Genomic DNA, 19,495 nt, shown 5'->3' on the forward strand with positions numbered 1-19,495 from the left:
CCATTATAAATGAGAGAGAAAAAAAGACCTGCTACTTTTGGTGTATTGTACTGAAAGCCAGCTCTGAATTGGAGCAGTTTCCACACTCGCGTCTCTCCAAAGTTGGACGCAAGCCCAGCTTGTCCTTATCCCAAAAGTCAGCCCATCCCCCACAAAGGGGGTCAGTCCAAACTGACGTTTACAAGGACTCCTAATCTGCTGAGAGACTGATGAGTCCCCTTCCAAAATAACCTCCTGGGTTTGTCAAAAACGTTGTTGAGCACTTTGCCATCAATCTCAATTTTACCGTTTTGTTTCTTTTCAAGAAAATGCACACTTGTGTAGCTAAATACTGGCTTGCTTATATAGCTCTCTTGTCCATAACACTTTAGACATGTTGTGTTTATGATATTCAGAGAGTTATTCTCTGTACCTGCGCTGCCAGGGTCTGCTCTGCATACAGACACATGGGGAAACTAAAGCCAGCTGGCTTTGCAGTCTGCCATCTGTTCTGATTTATGTAAGACTGTTAACCCTGGACTAGGACGGCTCCCACTAGCTCTCTAGCACAGAGTTAAATGAACAGATAAGAGATAGACTAGGTTTGAAATATGGGGTGCTTTAGGGAGCAGAATTTGCAAGACACTAATGAGATAAATGATCACTTTTTTTGTAAGCAAAAGAAAAAAAAATAATTCAAAATTCTCCAAGAAAAATAAACAGCGAACTACCATTTAGACAAAATAAAGTTGGATGTCGTTTTTGGCAGCGGGGATTTAAAACTTTAATTAAAATTTACAATAAATGGATTTCCAAACAAAAACAGACTTTATTGACAGATGCAAACAAAAAGAAAGAATGAACATTGTATCGTAGTGTGTAGATACCAGGGGTGTACAAATACGTAGATCCATATCAATACAATACAATTGCATCAAACATATTGATCATGCTGTCATCTTCAAGAGGATGCAGAATGAACTGCATTTGGATTTTGAAGACTAGGTTAAGTGGTTAAGTTCTGTTAAAATGTTTTGTTTGAGACATTAAACAGTTTTAATGTATGTAAAAATGACTTAAGTCTTAATCTTTCAATGTGAATTTATTAAAGCTCCACATCTTATATTTTTTCAATACTGAAAGGTTATCAATAGCACTTTTAAGTCAACTGATTAAAAAAATGCACTTAAATGTGAGACTGTATTGAACAGGCGATCTATATTGCATAGTTTTGACAGTTGACTTAATTGACTCAAATTGACTTAAATGGAATTAAATTGAATCAGAATCGTATCATCATTTGTAATAATGACAAATGTAGCGTCCATCCTGTAGTTTGAAAGAGCGATAAAGGAAGCCATCTTTATCAAAAGGGAAAGACCAGCATTGGGCAATGGGGGAGTTCAGCTTTCAGTCATAACCCTGTTTAAAAACTCATTCCAAAGAAATTACATGAATAGTTCCAGAGTGATTCAAGTGACCACGTACACAATCCGCTCCAAATAAAAGACCATATGGAGACTTGAGCCCCACTTATATGGAGCTGCTCTCCAGTAACATTTTTGTTGCGATCCAGACTCTCGTTGACACGACACCAATGACCAGAGTCTCATATTGGCACTTTTTGAAACCAAGTCTCAGAGTGAAAGTTTTCAGTGAACACCCCCCGCAGAGGTGTGAAGTACTCTGCAGGTGTGAACGCACACGTATGCAGAACACACGGCCGTAGGGTTTATTCTACGTGTTCACGTGTGCATGGACAGATAAACACAAAAACAATGTGCTGCTTACCTTAAGAGATATATGTGTTACATGAATACTTTGTTCATGGGAGATGAAGACAGGTGGCTGTTTACAATGAGGTGCATGCTAAGGGTCAGAAGCATATGCATATTTAATGACATGATAAAATCACAGCGCCATTTAGGGGCCTGCATGACTACTACAGCTGACTCAAGGTGGCTTGGGGGTGGCATCTAAGCATGAAATTTTTTTTACCAATCAACATTCAAAAATACAGGCAGTTTCCACGAAGCATTCTTGTGTAAACGCAGCCTTGGTCTCGAAAAGTCCAGGAACAAAAATGTTACGCTTTTGCAGAAAACCAACTTCGTGTAAATGCGTCCAAAGACTGCAGGATAGGTGTTGATCATAACACCTATTCAGCACAAACTGAGCGAAATCCAGACTTCCATGTAAGTCTGCTGTAGTAGACCTGACGCGGGGACGCACGCGGGGCATGTCCGCGGAGCGAAGTACGCCCGAATATGTGGGAGCCTTCAGTGAGGAAAGAAGACTTCAGGTGTCAAAAACTAAATTAGAGGCAACTTAGATGTGAGAAACTACTCAATATGAGATGTGTGAGCAGCGTGTACACAGGCATGATTAACGGTGCTAAGACCCTCATCCGGGCTGTGATTGGTTGTTTCTAATTAAGCTGTGTATTTCTACACATGGCAGTAGGAGCACAGGGGGAAGGCAGAGGAGCTCAGTTTTATTCACAGATTATCTGTCTCACATTATACTATTACAACATGGTGATAGTTCTAACAAATAATAAAAAAATATATTTTTTTAATAAAATTTACTTATTGCAGCTTTAGCAATCTCTAAGTTGCTTTTTGTTGTTTTTTTGTTTTAAGAGTGTTTGTGATTGTAGGGGCCTTGTCCATAGTGATGCGCACTCACAGTCATGCCATGTATGCTGAATAAACATCAATCATTGATTTTTAAGTGCTTTTCATTATCACTTTTATCGTAGGCATTACAAAATATTTTGATTAGCTGTTAAGCTCCTGTCAAAGATTCCTACTGCATGTACGTTCGTCTTTTAAACAAAAGCCCAATAGTGATGTTATTGCGTAACATGTAGCTTTTCAACAGGGTCACGGACCGAGCTTGACCCATTAACACTAATGGTAGTTAAAGGTTTTTCCTTGATGCTTGCTGCTCTGTGTGCGGAGTGTTCAAGATGAAGGGCTGGAAAAGCACAAAAAGTCTGGAAAGCTCATGCCCCACTTCTGATTAGCAGGCTGTTGACTTGCATTAGGGCTGGGGGGTGTGGAGCAGCGAGAGGTCAGGGCAGACATATTTAATGCTTGTGAAGTAATGGGGCTGAATCAGCAGATAGCTCCACGGGGAGCCATTAGTCCAGACATGTGTCATTAACCCTTTCCCTGGACTAAGCTTCAGTTCTGCCCAACCCCACATCCTCCAAAACCCCCACCATTAAGACCAGAGTTCTGTTTTAGGTTGTTTTAAGAAAATATGTACGGGCAACACAAAACATTTGACACACATGCAAACTTTTCAATTATATTTTCTAAACGTTTGCATTCTAATTCTCAATCTATGCATAACTTTTTCCACATCTTTCAGACTCCAAAACATCTGAGAAGTGTTTTAGCAAACCTTTCCCAGATGCATTGAGGTTGAAATTTTTAGTTATGCCCCGCTGATTAAGAAAACGTAATAAATTAATCTTAAGTCACCTCAGTTTCTTTGCACATCTACCCTTTTAGAGTGCACTGTATAGGAGTTTGACACTGAACAGTTGGGCTGCTATGATTGAGAGCCGAAACTGGAAAAAGTAACAGGGGCCATAACCTGTCCTTGCCTCGGGGCTAATTTTTTGTTAACATAACCTCTTTGCAAGCGTCCCCCGTATTGGTTTCGGCTGCAGGGCAACAATAGAGTGAAGGGGCAGGCTCACAACACCTGCCAGTCTTAATGGTAAACATATGTGGAGAAACGCAGAGCAAGTGAGGAGGAGGAAGGGAGGATGGGGACGGGGGTGGGGGGGGGGGCAGCAAGGGCACTTCTTCAGCAGCCTGAGCGTTAATGGATTGGCTTTGGTTTTCAGTGTGTGCAAACGTCCCCTTTGTTTGAGGAGCTGACAGTACGTCTGTATATGCCTGGGATGGTTTGCATGGCGTGAGCCAGTGTGCGTACGTTGACACCTAGACCCCAGAGCGGTTCAGAAAGAAAAAAAGGTGAAAGTTGGTGGGTAAAGGCAACTTTTTAACTCATTTACCACAGTGTTATAACTTTCAGCAAAGTTACCTGTTCTTTGCCCAGAGTTTCTTCTCCTCTGGAATATAGGATGCAGGACTGTACATTCAAGTCACAGAAATCTGTGCGTGTTAATGCTTTCGTTATCTTGGTTAATCATCTCGAGTCTTGCACCACCGTTTAGACTGCTATGCTGTGTGTATATTTAGTTGGTCTGTATAACCTCATTGTGAGTTTGAGGGGTCTCACCCGCTTTTCCCCCCACCCCCAGACTTCTGCTAGGAACTATACGTCATGTCTGCCACCTTCTCCCTGACCACAAAGCTGCCCATTATGGATAGACAGAAGTCGGTGACCAAAGTGGATTTGAGTTTGATGAAGCCCAACTCTTGTTTGCCGTTTCTCTCTCCTAAATCTTACATTTTAGCCTTCATGCATCTTTACGGCTGTTTGTGTTCCTTCTTTCTGTATTATCTTTCTGCACTAATAATAAATCTCTTTCCAGTCTTGTCTAGTAGAATTCCCAAGTATCCTGTGGAGTTTTATCCCTTTAGGCTGCAATAAAACCAGTTGCCAAATGTTTTGCCAATGGCTGATTCATCTCCTCTTGCTGTTTTGCCTCTTTTCAGTTGCTGCCATCACTACCACTTTAGTAATAGACAATTCCTACCTGCTACATTTTCTATTAATAGAGTTAAGTAGTTATTGATTAATAAAACACCACCTTGAGGGTTTTTGGTACCAAAAGCAAAAAATAGCAACTTTTCTGCTGTATTTAGACATAACAATTTCAAATTGGCCAAATGTGTGTTTGAACAATGATGCGAACTATCATTTACTGGTGAGAATAAAAGGATAAAAGATTAGCAACCTTTATCATTGAATGAATAAGACTGAGTGTTATCCAGACTCGTGATTTTTGTTAAAACTCGTATCAAAAGATCTTAAATTTGCATCTGATTTTCTGTCTTCTCTGCTCTATGAAAAGGTGAAGAGGAAAATGATTGAAGGTTCTCTATTTCACTTCCCATCCACGTTTAGCTTTGTTACACAGAATTTCCCCACTCGATGTTCATTAAAGTTTTCTCTTGCTGTCTGAGTCTCAGGCTTTTAAGCTCCTTCTCCATTGTCTCTCTAGCCAGTTAATATCTGATTTGGTTCTACCCAAGTTGAGTGCATCTCTGTTATCGTGTGTTCCTCACTATTTTGGGGGTGAATATATGCAGGAACTTGGGCAGGCCACAAGCACTCAGAAGCTGTGGTTGATGTTCCGATGATGTGATTTGTGCAATACTTGACAATGAAGAACCTCAAGGTTGTGGTTATGATGAAGTCCAGTAATCCCAGATGGCAAACTTCTCATTGCGCGACTATAACCTAGTCTTTATGCTCCTTCGCACTAAAAGCTGAGTTATAGTCATGTTTTCAGAGGTTTGCATTTTGCACGCACAAGCCGAGCAAGCTTTGATACTTGACATGTGCCTTGGTGCAGTATTCTCCAATAATAAACCATCATAGAGGGATCATATGAATGCCAGTATGCTCTACAAGAGCACCTTCCAAATCATCTAGTTTAAGTGAATGGCGGTGCGTGCAAATTGTGCCGAGCTGCAAAAATTCAGAGGTGCGTGACCAGACGCCGCAACAGCACGCAATGCCAACGCACATAAGCATAGACGGCGTGTTTGGCATGTGCCCCCCTGTACTCGACTTAATGCGTACACTATAAGTCTAGCTTGAGCTGCTCTCTCATAGCAGACTCCGTGTCCGCTGGTCTACTGTGGCGGTTGAGATTTTTGGGGGGGAATTTGCTCATGTAATGATGTGTAAAAAAAAAAAAAAAGGGCCAATGAAGGAAAACAGCTTGGCGCAGTTTGCACTACCAATCAAGTGGTTACGAAAAATCGGGAGCAACCGCGCAGGAAACAAATCTGGCTGGAGCGAACTGGTTCAGAACCAGTAAAAGCCACGCCTGTGGAGAAGTGGCTCACGTCTGAAGGGAAGATTGGAATCCAGCTCTATTGCTCTTTCTGTGTCAAAGTAGTCACTGCCCATTGTCCTTCAAAAAATTACCATGATTACTTATCAATGGTAATCATACATAAAAAATAATTGTCTGGATTTCTCAATTATAAAAAATAAACAGGGACACAGTGTGTCTCTTAATAAATTTAACAGCCTGTTTCTCAACTCAAAGGCACTGCCTTTGCACCCTGACTGAAAACAATATATTCCTTGAAAGTGAAAGTGACAGCCTAGTGAGTTGAGGAGAGAATGAAAGGTTAACTCTACTGACCTGACATAGAGGAGGCTTTTTTAAGCTACTTGTCAAAATTAGAAAGACTAGAGAGCATGCCATTCAATTTAGACATATTTGTATTGATGTTTATAAGTCAGAAAATCGCTACAATAAAATAACTGCTTGCCTAAATTTGCAGATTTCTACACTCAGAACAATATTTAAGAACTACTGGAAATATTATTGACAGGACTTGAGGACTTAGCACACAATAGCTGCTATGAAATTAACTATAAAATTGCGCAAATTGAAAGCACAAAAATGAATTTGCTTAATGGAAACACGCCAATTTTGAAAAAAAAATCATGTTTTTGCGCAAGGATATGGTGGTTTTTCAGTCGTATCGAAATAGATCTATTTTTCAAAACTGCAGTGGAAACATTTTTTTCACATCATACAGGTCATGTGATCAACAGCCAGAAGTTACTACTGGCGAAAACATCGAAGTAGTCGACAGACTGTAGTGAGAGGATGACGGTTTGTTTTGTTTTTTTCCAGCCAATGTGCAGCTGGCTCCACAGGTCAAAGCTCCCACAGCATCGCACAGTTCATTAAAGTTCTGTCATCCGAATGTGTTGAATCCATAACTCTTCTGTAAAATAGCTGGCTATTTTACACATACATATACCATTGCATATGTACAAGGGGCTTGTCGCTCCAGCGCTTGAATAAGTCGCCAACGTCTCGTCTGATGGCTGATAGAGCGCTGGCGCCATTGCTAAATTATGAATATATCTCGTAGAGCTATTTACATCCATCGCTCCCATAATGAGACTTATCGCATGAACAAGCTGATTCACATGTGATCTTAATGTTATTTCTTATTCAATTTCAACACTGCAATTGTGAAATTGTATTTTTTTTCCCCGCAAAGCTCATTTTTACAGAAGTGAAGTGAAAATCGGTTAGTTTAAAAAAAAAAAGTGCAAATCTTTAACTCTAGAAGATACTGAACATCATTTTAAAATGTTTAGACACTCGATTAAAATGCAAACTTTCACTTAATTTTTCTTTGTGGTACGTATTTTAGTGGATATATTCATTTTTATGTTTTATCTCTCTCACCAGTACCAACGCGCTACACACACACACGCGCGCACACACACACACACACACACACACACACACACACACACACACACACACACACACACACACACACACACAAATCAACAGAAACTTAGACACACGTCGTCTCCCGCTGGCTCCAGAAAGTGTCAAATGGCTCAATGTGTTAAAAGCATTAGGTAAGCATGGCTCCAGCAGCGCTCCACAGCCTGATATTGTATGTCTTGCTTCATTACAGTCTGGTGTATACATTCGGCTGCATCTCTGACCCTCCATCTATCCATCCCTCTCACTTCACTCCCTCTGCTCTCTCCCTGGGGTACTTTAAAAGATCGCGGGCCATCTCAAGATGTTAGCAGAAGAATGACTGAGCCCTCCTGTTACTGTAAACGCTGGCCAAGGCTGCCCAGCGGAATAGCTTGTGCAAGCACACCTCAGAAAGACACACAAAAAAAGCTCTCAATATGGATAATATATCAATAAAAAAAAGCTAAATTTTTTGTAGATGGGAGAAAAGTTAAAAGTCAAAGAAAAAAAAGGAGGGAAAAGTTAAACGGATAGTAAAAGTTCTGAGCTATCCCTCGTCCACATGGGAAAGGTCTTTTTTTTTTTTCCTCCTTCTTCCCCCTGCAGCTATTTTCGGTTATGACATGACATTAACTGCTGCAAGAGAGCTGACCAAAACCAGCTGAGTGGCATGTGTATGAGGCACACACGAGGACCTGGAGATGGAACGAGATCAAAGCATTTGGCCTGTAACCTGCAGCCTGCCGACTGCCACTCCCCCCCCCCCCTCACCACCCCACACCGCCCCCGTCAGAGGCAGCGGAGAGGAAATAACGATACACCTCACATCCCGCAGCTGCATGTGTACGAGGCAGCGAACACACTGAGGCCTTTACTCCAAGGTTCACCGCAGCACTTGGCCAGCTGCACCACACTTGTCTCTCCCTCGCAAGGAAACCGGCAGGGCAAGGTTAACATTAGCACTTTTCTCCCTTCATAAGCAGTTTACGGTGTGAATGCACGCATTTGTGTTGAAGATCTCGGCTGAGAGATTCCAAGCCCGACTCAGATCGGCCACTTTCAGCCGTGGTAAGTGGATAAAAATCCACTATACTTAGCGCACTGATCTTTAAAACAAATAACACTTGTGGGAAATAAACTTATTATACCTTATGGAGCCAATGTAGGCTTGTGACTGGTCGTCAGGGGGGATTGTGCTTCTGGGAAAAAAAAATAGAGGGAAACTTTTAAATGTTGGTCCAGTGTACTCGATCAACACGTTTGCACGCGTCCCGAAGACTTAGGGTGCAAAGTACTGCATATTACCATGTCAAAACAAAAGCGGCAGTGTGGAAAAAAATGCTTTTGTTGTGATAAAATTAAATTAAGATATCTGTATGAAAAGACAACAAACTAAAAGATCACAGGTTATTTCTGATACGAAGTGCAGGGAAAATGCAGATTTCATCTTGAAACTGCTTTTCTTGAAGGTCAAATTGTTCTGTCTGGACTTTTAGATCTAAAAACAACAAAAGGCTATCACAGCATTTGTTGTTTTGTTTTTGTTTTACATATTTGGATAAATAAATCTTTAATTTTAAAATATTTTTTACTTTATTTGGAATATCAAAATAATGTAAAAATCAAAAGTAAGAGAAGACCTTCGAAGTCATCTATCTCACTGTACAGAAAGTGATCTACAATTTGAGAGCATTCAAAACAAGTGCCAGTTGTGGCTAGGCGAGCGAGTTTGAACGCAGATGCTGAAAGAAGTCTCCAAGAATCCTGAAATGTCCTCAGGTGACCCACATCAAACTCTTGGATGACTGTACAATCAGAAAGAAACTTTGTAGGAGGTTTTCAAAGGAGGGAACCCCTTTCTGTCAAAGACAAACTTGAAGCTCAGACTAAAGTTTGCCATAGAAAACAAAAAAGTCCATAACTTCTGGAATAATGTTTGAGTCTAAGCTTGAATTGTTTGGACTCCAGAACAGGAGATATTTTTTGGCATCAACCAATTACAGCATTTCTTTTTAATTGCAGTTAAGTATTGTCATGAATTTTAGAAATAGAGATACAAAGCTAAAAGTTCACTTATAATTTATTTTAATTGTATGGAAATCCAGTTTCCTTTGATTGTGTTACCAATGAAATTTGAGAGAATATGCCCCCTGACCAAACCATCCTCCTACATGTAGCTGTTATTGTTTTAAGCTCTTACTGTTGGATTTTTGTCAACAAGAATATCATTAAAATATTCAATATCAGGACACTGGGTGACTGAGTTAGGAGAGCAGGCACCATTTATGAAACTGATGGTAATGGAATGTGAAGCAAAGGCTATTGAAGAGTTTATGGGAATTCCTCAAGAGTGTGGACTGCATCAACAGCCCCCACATGCAGATTTATCAAGAGTATGGCCTATAAACTGTTGCATCCCTCGAGTTGAGCCACTTGTGAAACGGAAACTAGCTTATTACCCCTGAGGTAAGAAGAGGATATGACTTTTTGCGTGTCATTTGGAAACCAAGGTTCCAAAAGAAGAGTGGTGAGGCACACGATCCAAGTTGCTTGAAGTCAAGTGGGAAGTTTTAACAGCCAATGATGAAGAGGAAGTCTAAAATCAGAGCAGCTATGGTTTAACAGTGTAATTGCTTAGAATCGTTTAATGTCAGGCTGCTTTATTTCTTACATGAAAGAAAAAAACAGGTATCGAATGACTAAGACAACAAAGGTACAAAAACATCTAAAGGGTCAAAGTAACCAGGACTTCCATTGAACCTATTGGCCTATTTTTCTCCGCTCTGCTCCTCTCCCTGCAGTGGTCCTACGCGCTGGAGAAACCCAACACGGGCAGCGTGTTCAACCTGGCCTGGTCTGCGGACGGCACCCAGCTGGCCGGGGCCTGCGGAAACGGACATGTCATCTTTGCCCACGTGGTGGAGCAGCACTGGGAGTGGAAGAACTTTAGCATAACTCTTACCAAAAGAAGAACCATGCAGGTAGAAAGAGTCATCGTTTTCTAAAATGCTGTCCGGCATACCTGATTTACAAAATGCGCTTCTGCAAGTTGCAAAGATACACACCAACCCTGCAGTGACAATGGTCAGTCTGTGTGGCTCGCCACCTTGCTTCCTACAGTTTAAACTTGCACTTAACCACAAGGCAGCGTTTACACGCAGTTAACACGCCCAAGTGTACATATATACACCCGCTTTTACACTTTGAGACATGCACACCTACAGAAACAAGGAAACAGACAGACACTCTTCTGCCTCTACCAAGTGCAGTTTGTGAAAACCAAACAAAGTCGGGTCATCAGCCATTTATTTTCAGCCTTGTTGGCACTTTTCTAGCCCCCCACCCCTATCCACACACACACACACACACACACACACACACACACACACACACACACACACACACACACACACACACACACACACACACACACACACACACACTCTTATCCTCTCAGTTTGTTTTTAATAGTGCACATCTGCCAGTGGTTTGCGAATCAGCCAGCTAAATTTACCACCTTGTGGTCAAACGGTATTTATTCCTGGTTGTGTTGCATGTAAATTTGGATAGCTGCAGGGAGCAGAGGAGGAAGATTTATAAAGCTGTAAAAATAGCCCCACCTTTCACCTGGTGCTGGAAAAGGTTCTTTCATTCATTTACTCGGAACTGGAAAGACGTATTTATCGATGCAGGTGAAAAAAAAAAAAAAAGAGGGTAAAGTTTTCTTCCTCTGACCTTTGAATGCTTCTGTGCAGTTTTCTGTTAGTCCAACACGGTTTAAGGTTAGATTGGTAAATATTTTCCTTGTGATGAAAAGTTTATGCTTGCCATTTATTTCTGATAAGTCAAAGTGTTTCCCTCCTTTGCCTTTTCTCTCTGTTCTCCTCAGGTGAGGAACGTACAGAACGATGCGGTAGACGTGTTGGAGTTCAGGGATCGCGTCATCAAAGCCTCTCTGGCGTTCGACCACCTGGTGGTCGCCACTTCCCTCCAGTGCTACGTCTACAAGTCAGTGGATTCCTTCTGCTTTGTTTTTGTCATGTGCCATTAGCGCTGTCAGATCCTGTGGACTCGTATGTTTTTGACAGTACGAACTGTCTTTGGCACGCAAGGGAAAAAAAAGAATCTATGAAATACGAAATCAAAATTGTATTAAAGAAGAAAGAAAAGCTAACGCAGTCTTGTTCAGAATTAAAAGACAATAGAACTGTTATGTCTTTTTAATATTTCATAGCTTGGGTTCTGTAATACTGCTTGAAATCATAATTTTATTTATTACAGTGTTTCATATGTGGCTGTTTTATGGGCCCTTCAGAGTCTTCAGCTCTGGTAGTATGTCTACATAATCCCAAGCAGTCTGAACTAAAACATGTAAACACTAAAATCCTCTTCATTAAAAAAAAAAGGAAAAATATCTTTTATATGGAATTTGGGAATGCTAATTAATTATTTTTCTTTTCCAGTTTTCTTTTTAGCTTTCTTTCCATAAATACTGGATTTTATTTTTATAATCGTTTGCTTTTGTGCTTATTCTTATTCACTTATTTATTAAATAATTTATTATTTTTTAAATTATATTATGTTTTATTAATTATACTATATTACCTTATAATATTATATTCTGTAGACTTTAATGTGTTGACTTCAATTAATAAGGGACAAAACAAATCCCAGTGTATTTGTACTAGATGCCCAATCCAGGTTCTACTTTCTTTCTTCAAGTTCTATAATTTTACCTACTTACTGAATTTTGCTTTTGCACTGTGTTGTGGTATTGTTTTGTTTTATCTGCTTAATTATTAATTATTTTATTCATTTTATCTTTTGACTTTATCTTTATTTTTATTCAAACTTTCACTTTTCATTCCTTAGGGCCAGAAAATAATAGTGTTTCTTCCATAACCATCCTCCTGAATTACATTTGACAGATTTAAATGTGTTTTGGTTCAGATTAATCTCTTTGGACATTTGTTCTTGCGCGTCCTGTTTAGTTTTTGGCAGGTAGAGGGGAGATCAGTTTTTAATCCTGTCATAAACTTTACGTTGCAAAAATGCTGCATGAAAAGAAACTCAGATATTGTCTGGTTGATGAATTGTTGCTTCATGTTGTATTCATAAGTACAGAAAACACTGGCTTAGCTGTGCTTCCTCAAATGTCTACTCAAGATGTTCTTTTGTAATGATCATTTAATGCGGATAATTTTACTCTCCTGGTGTATGTGAAGAACCTTTCTTCTTCACATTGTTATTTTCCCAGAGTTACTCTTCACGTCATCGAATGACATGTTTTTCTTACTTCTCACACTTTGGATTGTCATGAGGTGTTTTTTTTTTTGTGTTGTTTTTGTGCCAGCTCCAGGAACTGGAATACTCCACTCATCTTTGATCTGAAGGAGGGAACAGTCAGCCTCATCCTGCAGGCGGAAAAGTGAGCCTTTCAACTCCATGAGCTGCGCAACAAGAGACAGAACAATCCGCTGGATCGCCTGTCTGCTCCCCTAATGCTTCATTACTGTCCACTGGCCGCTCATCAGCCAGCAGCTACACACACACACACACACACACACACACACACACACATAGAGAGGGTGTGCTCTGACTTTGCCCCTGTCAAACAATAAGGCTGAGAGTGAAACCACTGGGGGAAATTAGATTAATATGGAGTAGCTCTTATGCAATCCCCCCAGTGCTATCTCCGACACTTAGCACGGAGCTAAATAGATTACTGACTATTTTGTAATCACAGTTGAATCCGATGCATCGTGTTGAGTAAGTTAGCGCTGTTTCTATTATGCAGTACATTTTTAAATTATCTGAATGTGTCAGTTAATTATCTCTTACTTCTCCACCGTCTTAACAACCTGTCTATTTCATTCCTCCATGTGATATAACAGGAAAACGTTACGCACTGCGCCTCTGATCTCCTGCACTTCCTTTCCCAGACATTTTCTGCTCGTGGACGGATCCGGATTGTATACCTTCTCTTATGAGGGTCGATTAACATCGTCGCCAAAGTTTCTGGGTATGAGAGCCGACATCCTAAGTGCCCAGGCTGTCTCGCTTAGTAACGACACAATCGCTATCCGAGACAAGAGTGATGAGAAAGGTTCGGGGACATCTTCCAAAACAGCCCTTTTAAAAGTCCTACACTTAGTTTGACATTTTTCTCTCTCTCTCTCTCTCTCTCTCTCTCTCTCTCTTTTCATCATCAGTCATCCTTTTCTTTGATCCCATGACCGGAAAACCCCTCAGTGATGGGAAGCCATTGACTCACAAGGTGGGCTATTCTTTTTCTGTCTTTTTAATCAGAAAACATTCACCAAACCAACTGTTTGTTGTTTGTTTTTTATTTAAATAGATGTCATGTTTAAAGTCAGGCCACATCCTCTTAGTCAGGTTCAAGCCCAGTCTTTGATTAGGCTACTTCAAAACCTTCATTAAGTATTTTTTTAGCTATCTATATAACTTAACATAAAATAGATTACATGTTACCGATTAAAATAGCAAGAAGTTAAAAAAAAACACAAATACGTTGAGTTCGTGCTCTCAGACAGATTCTATTTGAGCTCACTGAATGTATCAGAAAAAGCAAAACAGGAAACATCTTAAAGGGGGAAAATACTTTTTCACCACATTGTGTTGCATTTGTCTGACTTGGACTTGGAAACTTTGACTTCCCAGAGCTGCTCTGGTGCCCCATAAAAGTGCATATGTGCATCAAATTAATACATTTGACAGAGTAAGCATATCTGCACAATGCAGTTTTTCTGCTATTGTTATTATTTACACGATTTCTATGAAACCTTCAGTCAGGACAAATCAAAGCGTATGAGATCTTGGAAAATTAACCTCTTTATTTTCAGAGTTGTGCTTCCAGGGCTTTGGAAGGTGTTGAAAACAAGAAAAAATAATTATAAAGTAAAATGATGGAATCAGTTTATACACTCGGTGAGTTCTAGCTGAAGACGAAGAATCCACATTAATCCCATTTCCCCTTTCCTTCCTTTGGTTACCACTTGCATTTGCAAATTATTTTCATATAGACAAGGCTTTTCAGTGTTTGCATCAGGATGTTGTGTGTTCTCTGTAAATCGGAAGTTGAGAGTGCAAAACATTAGAAGATGGATTAATTTGAAAATAAAAGTTCACCAGCTGCCTTGAAAATGCAAGAAAAGTCAACTAGTAAATTGTTTAGGTGTAAACTCAGAAATTAAAGTCCATCAAGTTGATTTAACAGTCTAAACATTTAGTTTTATGTTGTCATAGTTCATCTCATTATTCTGAAATTGTGAGTTGTTATAGCTTCGTACTGTAGTTTGATACCACATAAATATTTCATATTATTCAAGGAAACCGTCTTCACCTACAGGCGAACAAGCACAAATTTCTGTATTGAACAGTTAAACTAATATCTGAGCCACGCTAAACTGCTAAGCTTGTGAAACAATTAGCAGAAGCTAATGCTAAATGGATAAAAAAAATAGCAGAAGCTAATGCTACACAGAGAAATAAATTAGCGGAAGCTAATGCTAACCACGAAGATGACTGTCTCTTTCTGTCTCATTTTCATTTCCTTCCAGTTGATGAATGGTGTGAGACTCGTGAGCAGCAAAGTCCTTACTTGTGCTTCATGGTATTTCTTTAAAGTTTTATGAGTAGGATGACTTGTAGAAAACATATGATGTGACAAAGTTCATCCAAGACATGAAAATGCAAAACGTTGTATGACAATCATTCGTTTAAAAGGCTCAAAAACGGAGGCCATCTTGAAAAATGGCCGTCATCCTGAAATTCAAGTGTCTAATGGGAAATATGAAAAGCACAACCCGAGGGGCGAACATTCAAATTCTTACACTCGTATCCACACCTGAAAGGTTTTTATAGTAATATGCTGCACTATAAAAGAATGTGGCTCGTGAAATTCAGTATTATGAATTTTTACAATTTACAATTTCTTTTAGTGGAGGAACCCACTAAAAGAAATTGTAAAGGAAAATCCCAACATCCTTTTTATGTGACTTTATATGCAATGTTCCTTTTTTTTTTTTTTTTTTACCCATATAACGCATATGAACTTGGGAGGTAGTATATTTATTTGTACCTGTCAAAATTGTGGGCACACTTCATTACTCTTTCAGAATCAATGGGCTTGGTGTGCCCAAACCTTTGGCTGGTTTATTTATATGAAAGGTTTATGACAGAAGTGAATTTCTGCATTGAAACATAAATGAACTCATATTTGGAAGATGAGTCCAAGACGCTTCCAAATACAGAGATTTTAAAGCCAAAATCCCAAAACAAGAATTAAGAGGGAAAAAAATGAAATTTTGCTACTGGACCTCTTAAGCATTTAGGCTGGGAGGTTAAAACCATCTTCTCTTTGTTTTGTATATACAAGAGGTTTACCTCTCTCTTATGCATTTCTTCTTTTGTGTCTGTTTTTGTGCAGCTGGAGGTGCTGGAGGTAGCTTTAGACCAGTGTGGCCCGTCACCAGAAAGGAAAATCGCTCTGATTGACAAGAACCATGACCTGTACTTGACCTCGGTGCATCATTTAGGGAAGGAGCCCAAAATCTGCAAAATCGGTGAGAGAAAAGCTACTAGGAACTCCTACCTCTCCATAGACAACTGCTGAAGACTGAAGTGTTTGCATGCTAACTGTCTTGCAGGCAGCATGGTTCACAGCATGGCATGGAACGACTCCGCCAACATCTTATGTGGAATCCAGGATATTCAGTTTACGGTGTGGTACTATCCCAGCGTTGTCTTCACTGACAAGGAACTGCTTCCAAGAACCATTTACACAAAGGATGGCAGGTAAATCTTTCACAGATTGTATTGCAGACACTATAGGGAACAAACGTCCAAACTCAGTCACCTGACAGTCCTCAACTGGGAAGTTTTTAAGAATTGTAAAGTAGGGCTGAATCGATTAATCGGATTGACCGTGATTAATCGATTATTGCAATAATCGTCAACTAATGTAGTAAACGATTAATTGTTAAATGGAATGTACAGACTCAAAAAAAGGTCATTTGGTGAAAAAACAACATGTTTGTGCAAAAATGATATACATTTTGCATTTAACATAAAAAAGCTTTGTCTGTTTTTAGCCATAACTACTCAAGTGGTGTAGTTTCAGCTTCATTCAGTTCAGATTCACCAAAGGAATACTATGGTACTGCATTTTAGGCAATAAAATGTTTATTTTGTTATTAAAAAATTAATTGAGTTACTTGTTTACTTGCATATTTTAACTGATTTAAAAAGTTACATAAAAAGGCTTAAGTGGTTAAATGAATAGTCCGTATAATAAATCAGATTAATCGATTAATCGTCGGTATAATCTATGGATTAATCGATTACTAAAATAACTGTTAGCTGTAGGCCTATTGTAAAGTAATTCACAAGATGTAAAACTCATCTTATTTCTAGCCTATTCCGTGGGGGTTGCAGCACACATGACCTCATTACCTTTTGTTTTTTATGAGCAGCAGTTGCTGCGTGCAAATCTTCCTGCTGAAAAGTCCTCAGCTTCAGGCAGCACAGGAGGGGCTCAGGCAGTCCGAACGATGTCTCTTAAACCACTTTTGCACATTTTCCGCGCTAATCTTCAGGGACAGATAGATGTCAGCCGAGAGGCAGGTGGAGGCCATCTTCTCTCCAAAGCAAACTTCTGACTCGGCAACGATAACTGGTTTGACCTGGGCGGCTTCTCGGGCGCCTGCGCCGTCATCACGCTGCTCGATCATCTCTGCGGTCTGCACCGAAACCGCAGAGCGAGCAGAAAATATTTAATGTTTTTCAAGCAGTCTGGAAGAAAAGCGTGATGGATATAAGGTGGTTTGCAGTTTCATATAAAATGTACAATGCAGTCATAGTCTCCAGGACGTCTTTGTTTTATTGAGACGTTATGCGACGAACCAAAATAAAGTTGGTTAGAATGAATGGCTTACCAGATTTCTTCCAAATGGAAAAATGAAAAGTGTGACATGCATGAGTTTTGCCTTGAGCCAGGCAGTGTGCCTTAAAAATACAATTTTAGATTTTTTCATACCAGATCCAATTTCTGATTTTGATTTGGGTTTTTTTCTTGCTACTTTAAAAACAAGAAATAAAGAAATTACAGTGACAGAAAATATTTCCAAAAAGTGTCTTTTATTTCAGTTATCCCTTCTATGAGATGAACGACGGCATATTAGGGCCAGGCTACGATAATTTTTGTTTAATTATGACAGTACTGTCATAATATTAGAAGAATAAAGATGCAATTTTACCAGAACATCTTGAAATAAAAAACAAACATTATTTTGACTAGAAAAAGCTTCTGGTTTTGAGATTTAACACGAGCAGCCCAATTCGAGTGGTTCTTTCTTCAAAATATTCTCAGTTGTTTTGATGTGGTAAAATATGATGTATTACGTTTTCTTTATCTGTTCTTGTTGTTTTTTTTTTGTTTTGGCGTTTGCGTAAAATTATAACTTCATTCATCTGATATTTATTCTGCTAATATTAACACTTTATTCTCGCACTACTTTAACTTTAATGTCGTTCAGCTTCATTCTCGAGTCACTACGACTGTATTCTTGTAATATTACGACGTTCTTCTTGTCATTAAAAAGATTTAAAATCCTAATAGCCCACTATGGAGTCAGCTGGAATTCAACATCACAAATAAATAGAAGCTGTAAAATACGCTTGTTAAGCAAGATGGCCGCCTGCTTATAAAGAGTCCATCTGATTGTATTCAGTCATGAAGTCCACGCTTTGTGGAAGCATCTCTACCTGCCTTGAACATCTTGACTGACATTTTGACCCCATTTGTTTTTGCCAAATCATTCAAGTTCAGTCAAAGTGAACAGAGAGCGTCTACAAACATCACTCATGAATATGCTCTGATCCAAACCATTCCAACTTTGCCTGCAAGGTAATTTTTTTTTGCTGAAAGATGAACCTCGGCCCCCGTCTAAAGTTTTTTTTTTATCAAACTCTACCAGGTTTTCTTCCAGGATTAATCTGAATTTAACCCTATTTGTGGTCTGTCTTACTGTGACCAGTTTCCATTTCGCTTAAATAAAGACTTTTCAATCTCATTTAATGAGTTTCTGGCCTCATTTTGTAACCGGCGTGTTGTTGGTGCAAAATGTGAAGCTGGGATAGACCACCGTCTTTCAGTAAATGTTGGTCAGAGTTATTGCAACACCTCCCGCTGGATGTTCTCTGGCATTTCAGTATCACTGTCCTCATTTTTATGGAGTCAGAACCGACAGTCCCCTGTATGTTGCTGAACCCTTTAAATTTTCCACATGAGCCCCTTTTTCCATTTCCACTCTCAGTATTTTACAAACCTGAGTTACGCATAACAAAAATGAAGATAGGATGTTTGTTTGTTCTGATTTTACCTGTTATGTTTGTGTTTGTGTCTGTGCGAAGCGAGTTCAGCCACGCACCTCACATCCTGAGCTACGTTGGCACCAAGGTGACGCTGCGCCAAGGAGACGGCTCGTTGGTGTACAGCAGCGTCCCGCTTTATTCAACTCTCCTGCATGAGTACAGCGCCTCTGCACGCTGGGAGGACGCACTCCGTCTCTGCCGCTTCGCCAAAGTAAGATATTAACGCTTCTCCGATATCGTTTGTTTCTTGCATAAATATGGACATTTTTCCGACAGCTTTGTTATTTCTCCTCTTAGGAGAGATAATAAATAATAAAAAATAGCCACTTCTTGGCTATTTTTTTTATTTATTTATTTTTACAAATAGAAATCCGGCAGCATAAAGTGTGACGTATATAGGATTTAGCTGCTATTTATTTACCTGCCCATGAATAAAATTCAGTGTAACCACTTGTTGACGTGAGCTAAAAATGGAAACCTTCTGAGACGGAGCATTTTGTCTAAGCTGAGGAGTAGGGAAAGGTAGCAATAAGCAAATTGCATATTCATTTGTTAAAATTGACCTGTTAAATTCCAGACATAAATAGAGCTGAGAAACTGTGACAAGATTTCAGAAGTGATGGTCACAGATTTGCAAAGCCTATAGAGAGAACAATAGTCACTGCTATTGCAGCAAATCACAGTTCAGAATAGTTTTAACTGTGGAAGGGTCAAACA

At 39.5% G+C, this 19,495-nt stretch overlaps 1 protein-coding gene across 1 annotated transcript in view; it reads left to right on the forward strand.

The window, feature by feature from the left end:
• Positions 1-19,495, forward strand: part of ift80 (intraflagellar transport 80 homolog (Chlamydomonas)) — a 51,864-nt gene that overhangs the window by 27,505 nt on the left and 4,864 nt on the right. The window contains exons 9-16 of the mRNA XM_088011982.1: positions 10,186-10,365; positions 11,274-11,392; positions 12,738-12,812; positions 13,327-13,490; positions 13,597-13,661; positions 15,834-15,969; positions 16,054-16,201; positions 18,818-18,989. Coding sequence (XP_087868108.1) covers positions 10,186-10,365; positions 11,274-11,392; positions 12,738-12,812; positions 13,327-13,490; positions 13,597-13,661; positions 15,834-15,969; positions 16,054-16,201; positions 18,818-18,989 — 1,059 coding nt within the window. The remainder of the gene's footprint in view (positions 1-10,185; positions 10,366-11,273; positions 11,393-12,737; positions 12,813-13,326; positions 13,491-13,596; positions 13,662-15,833; positions 15,970-16,053; positions 16,202-18,817; positions 18,990-19,495) is intronic.

Source organism: Poecilia mexicana, unplaced genomic scaffold, assembly GCF_051168715.1.
Source record: "Poecilia mexicana isolate PSO_F unplaced genomic scaffold, ASM5116871v1 scaffold_13, whole genome shotgun sequence".
Classification (NCBI taxonomy): Eukaryota; Metazoa; Chordata; class Actinopteri; order Cyprinodontiformes; family Poeciliidae; genus Poecilia; species Poecilia mexicana.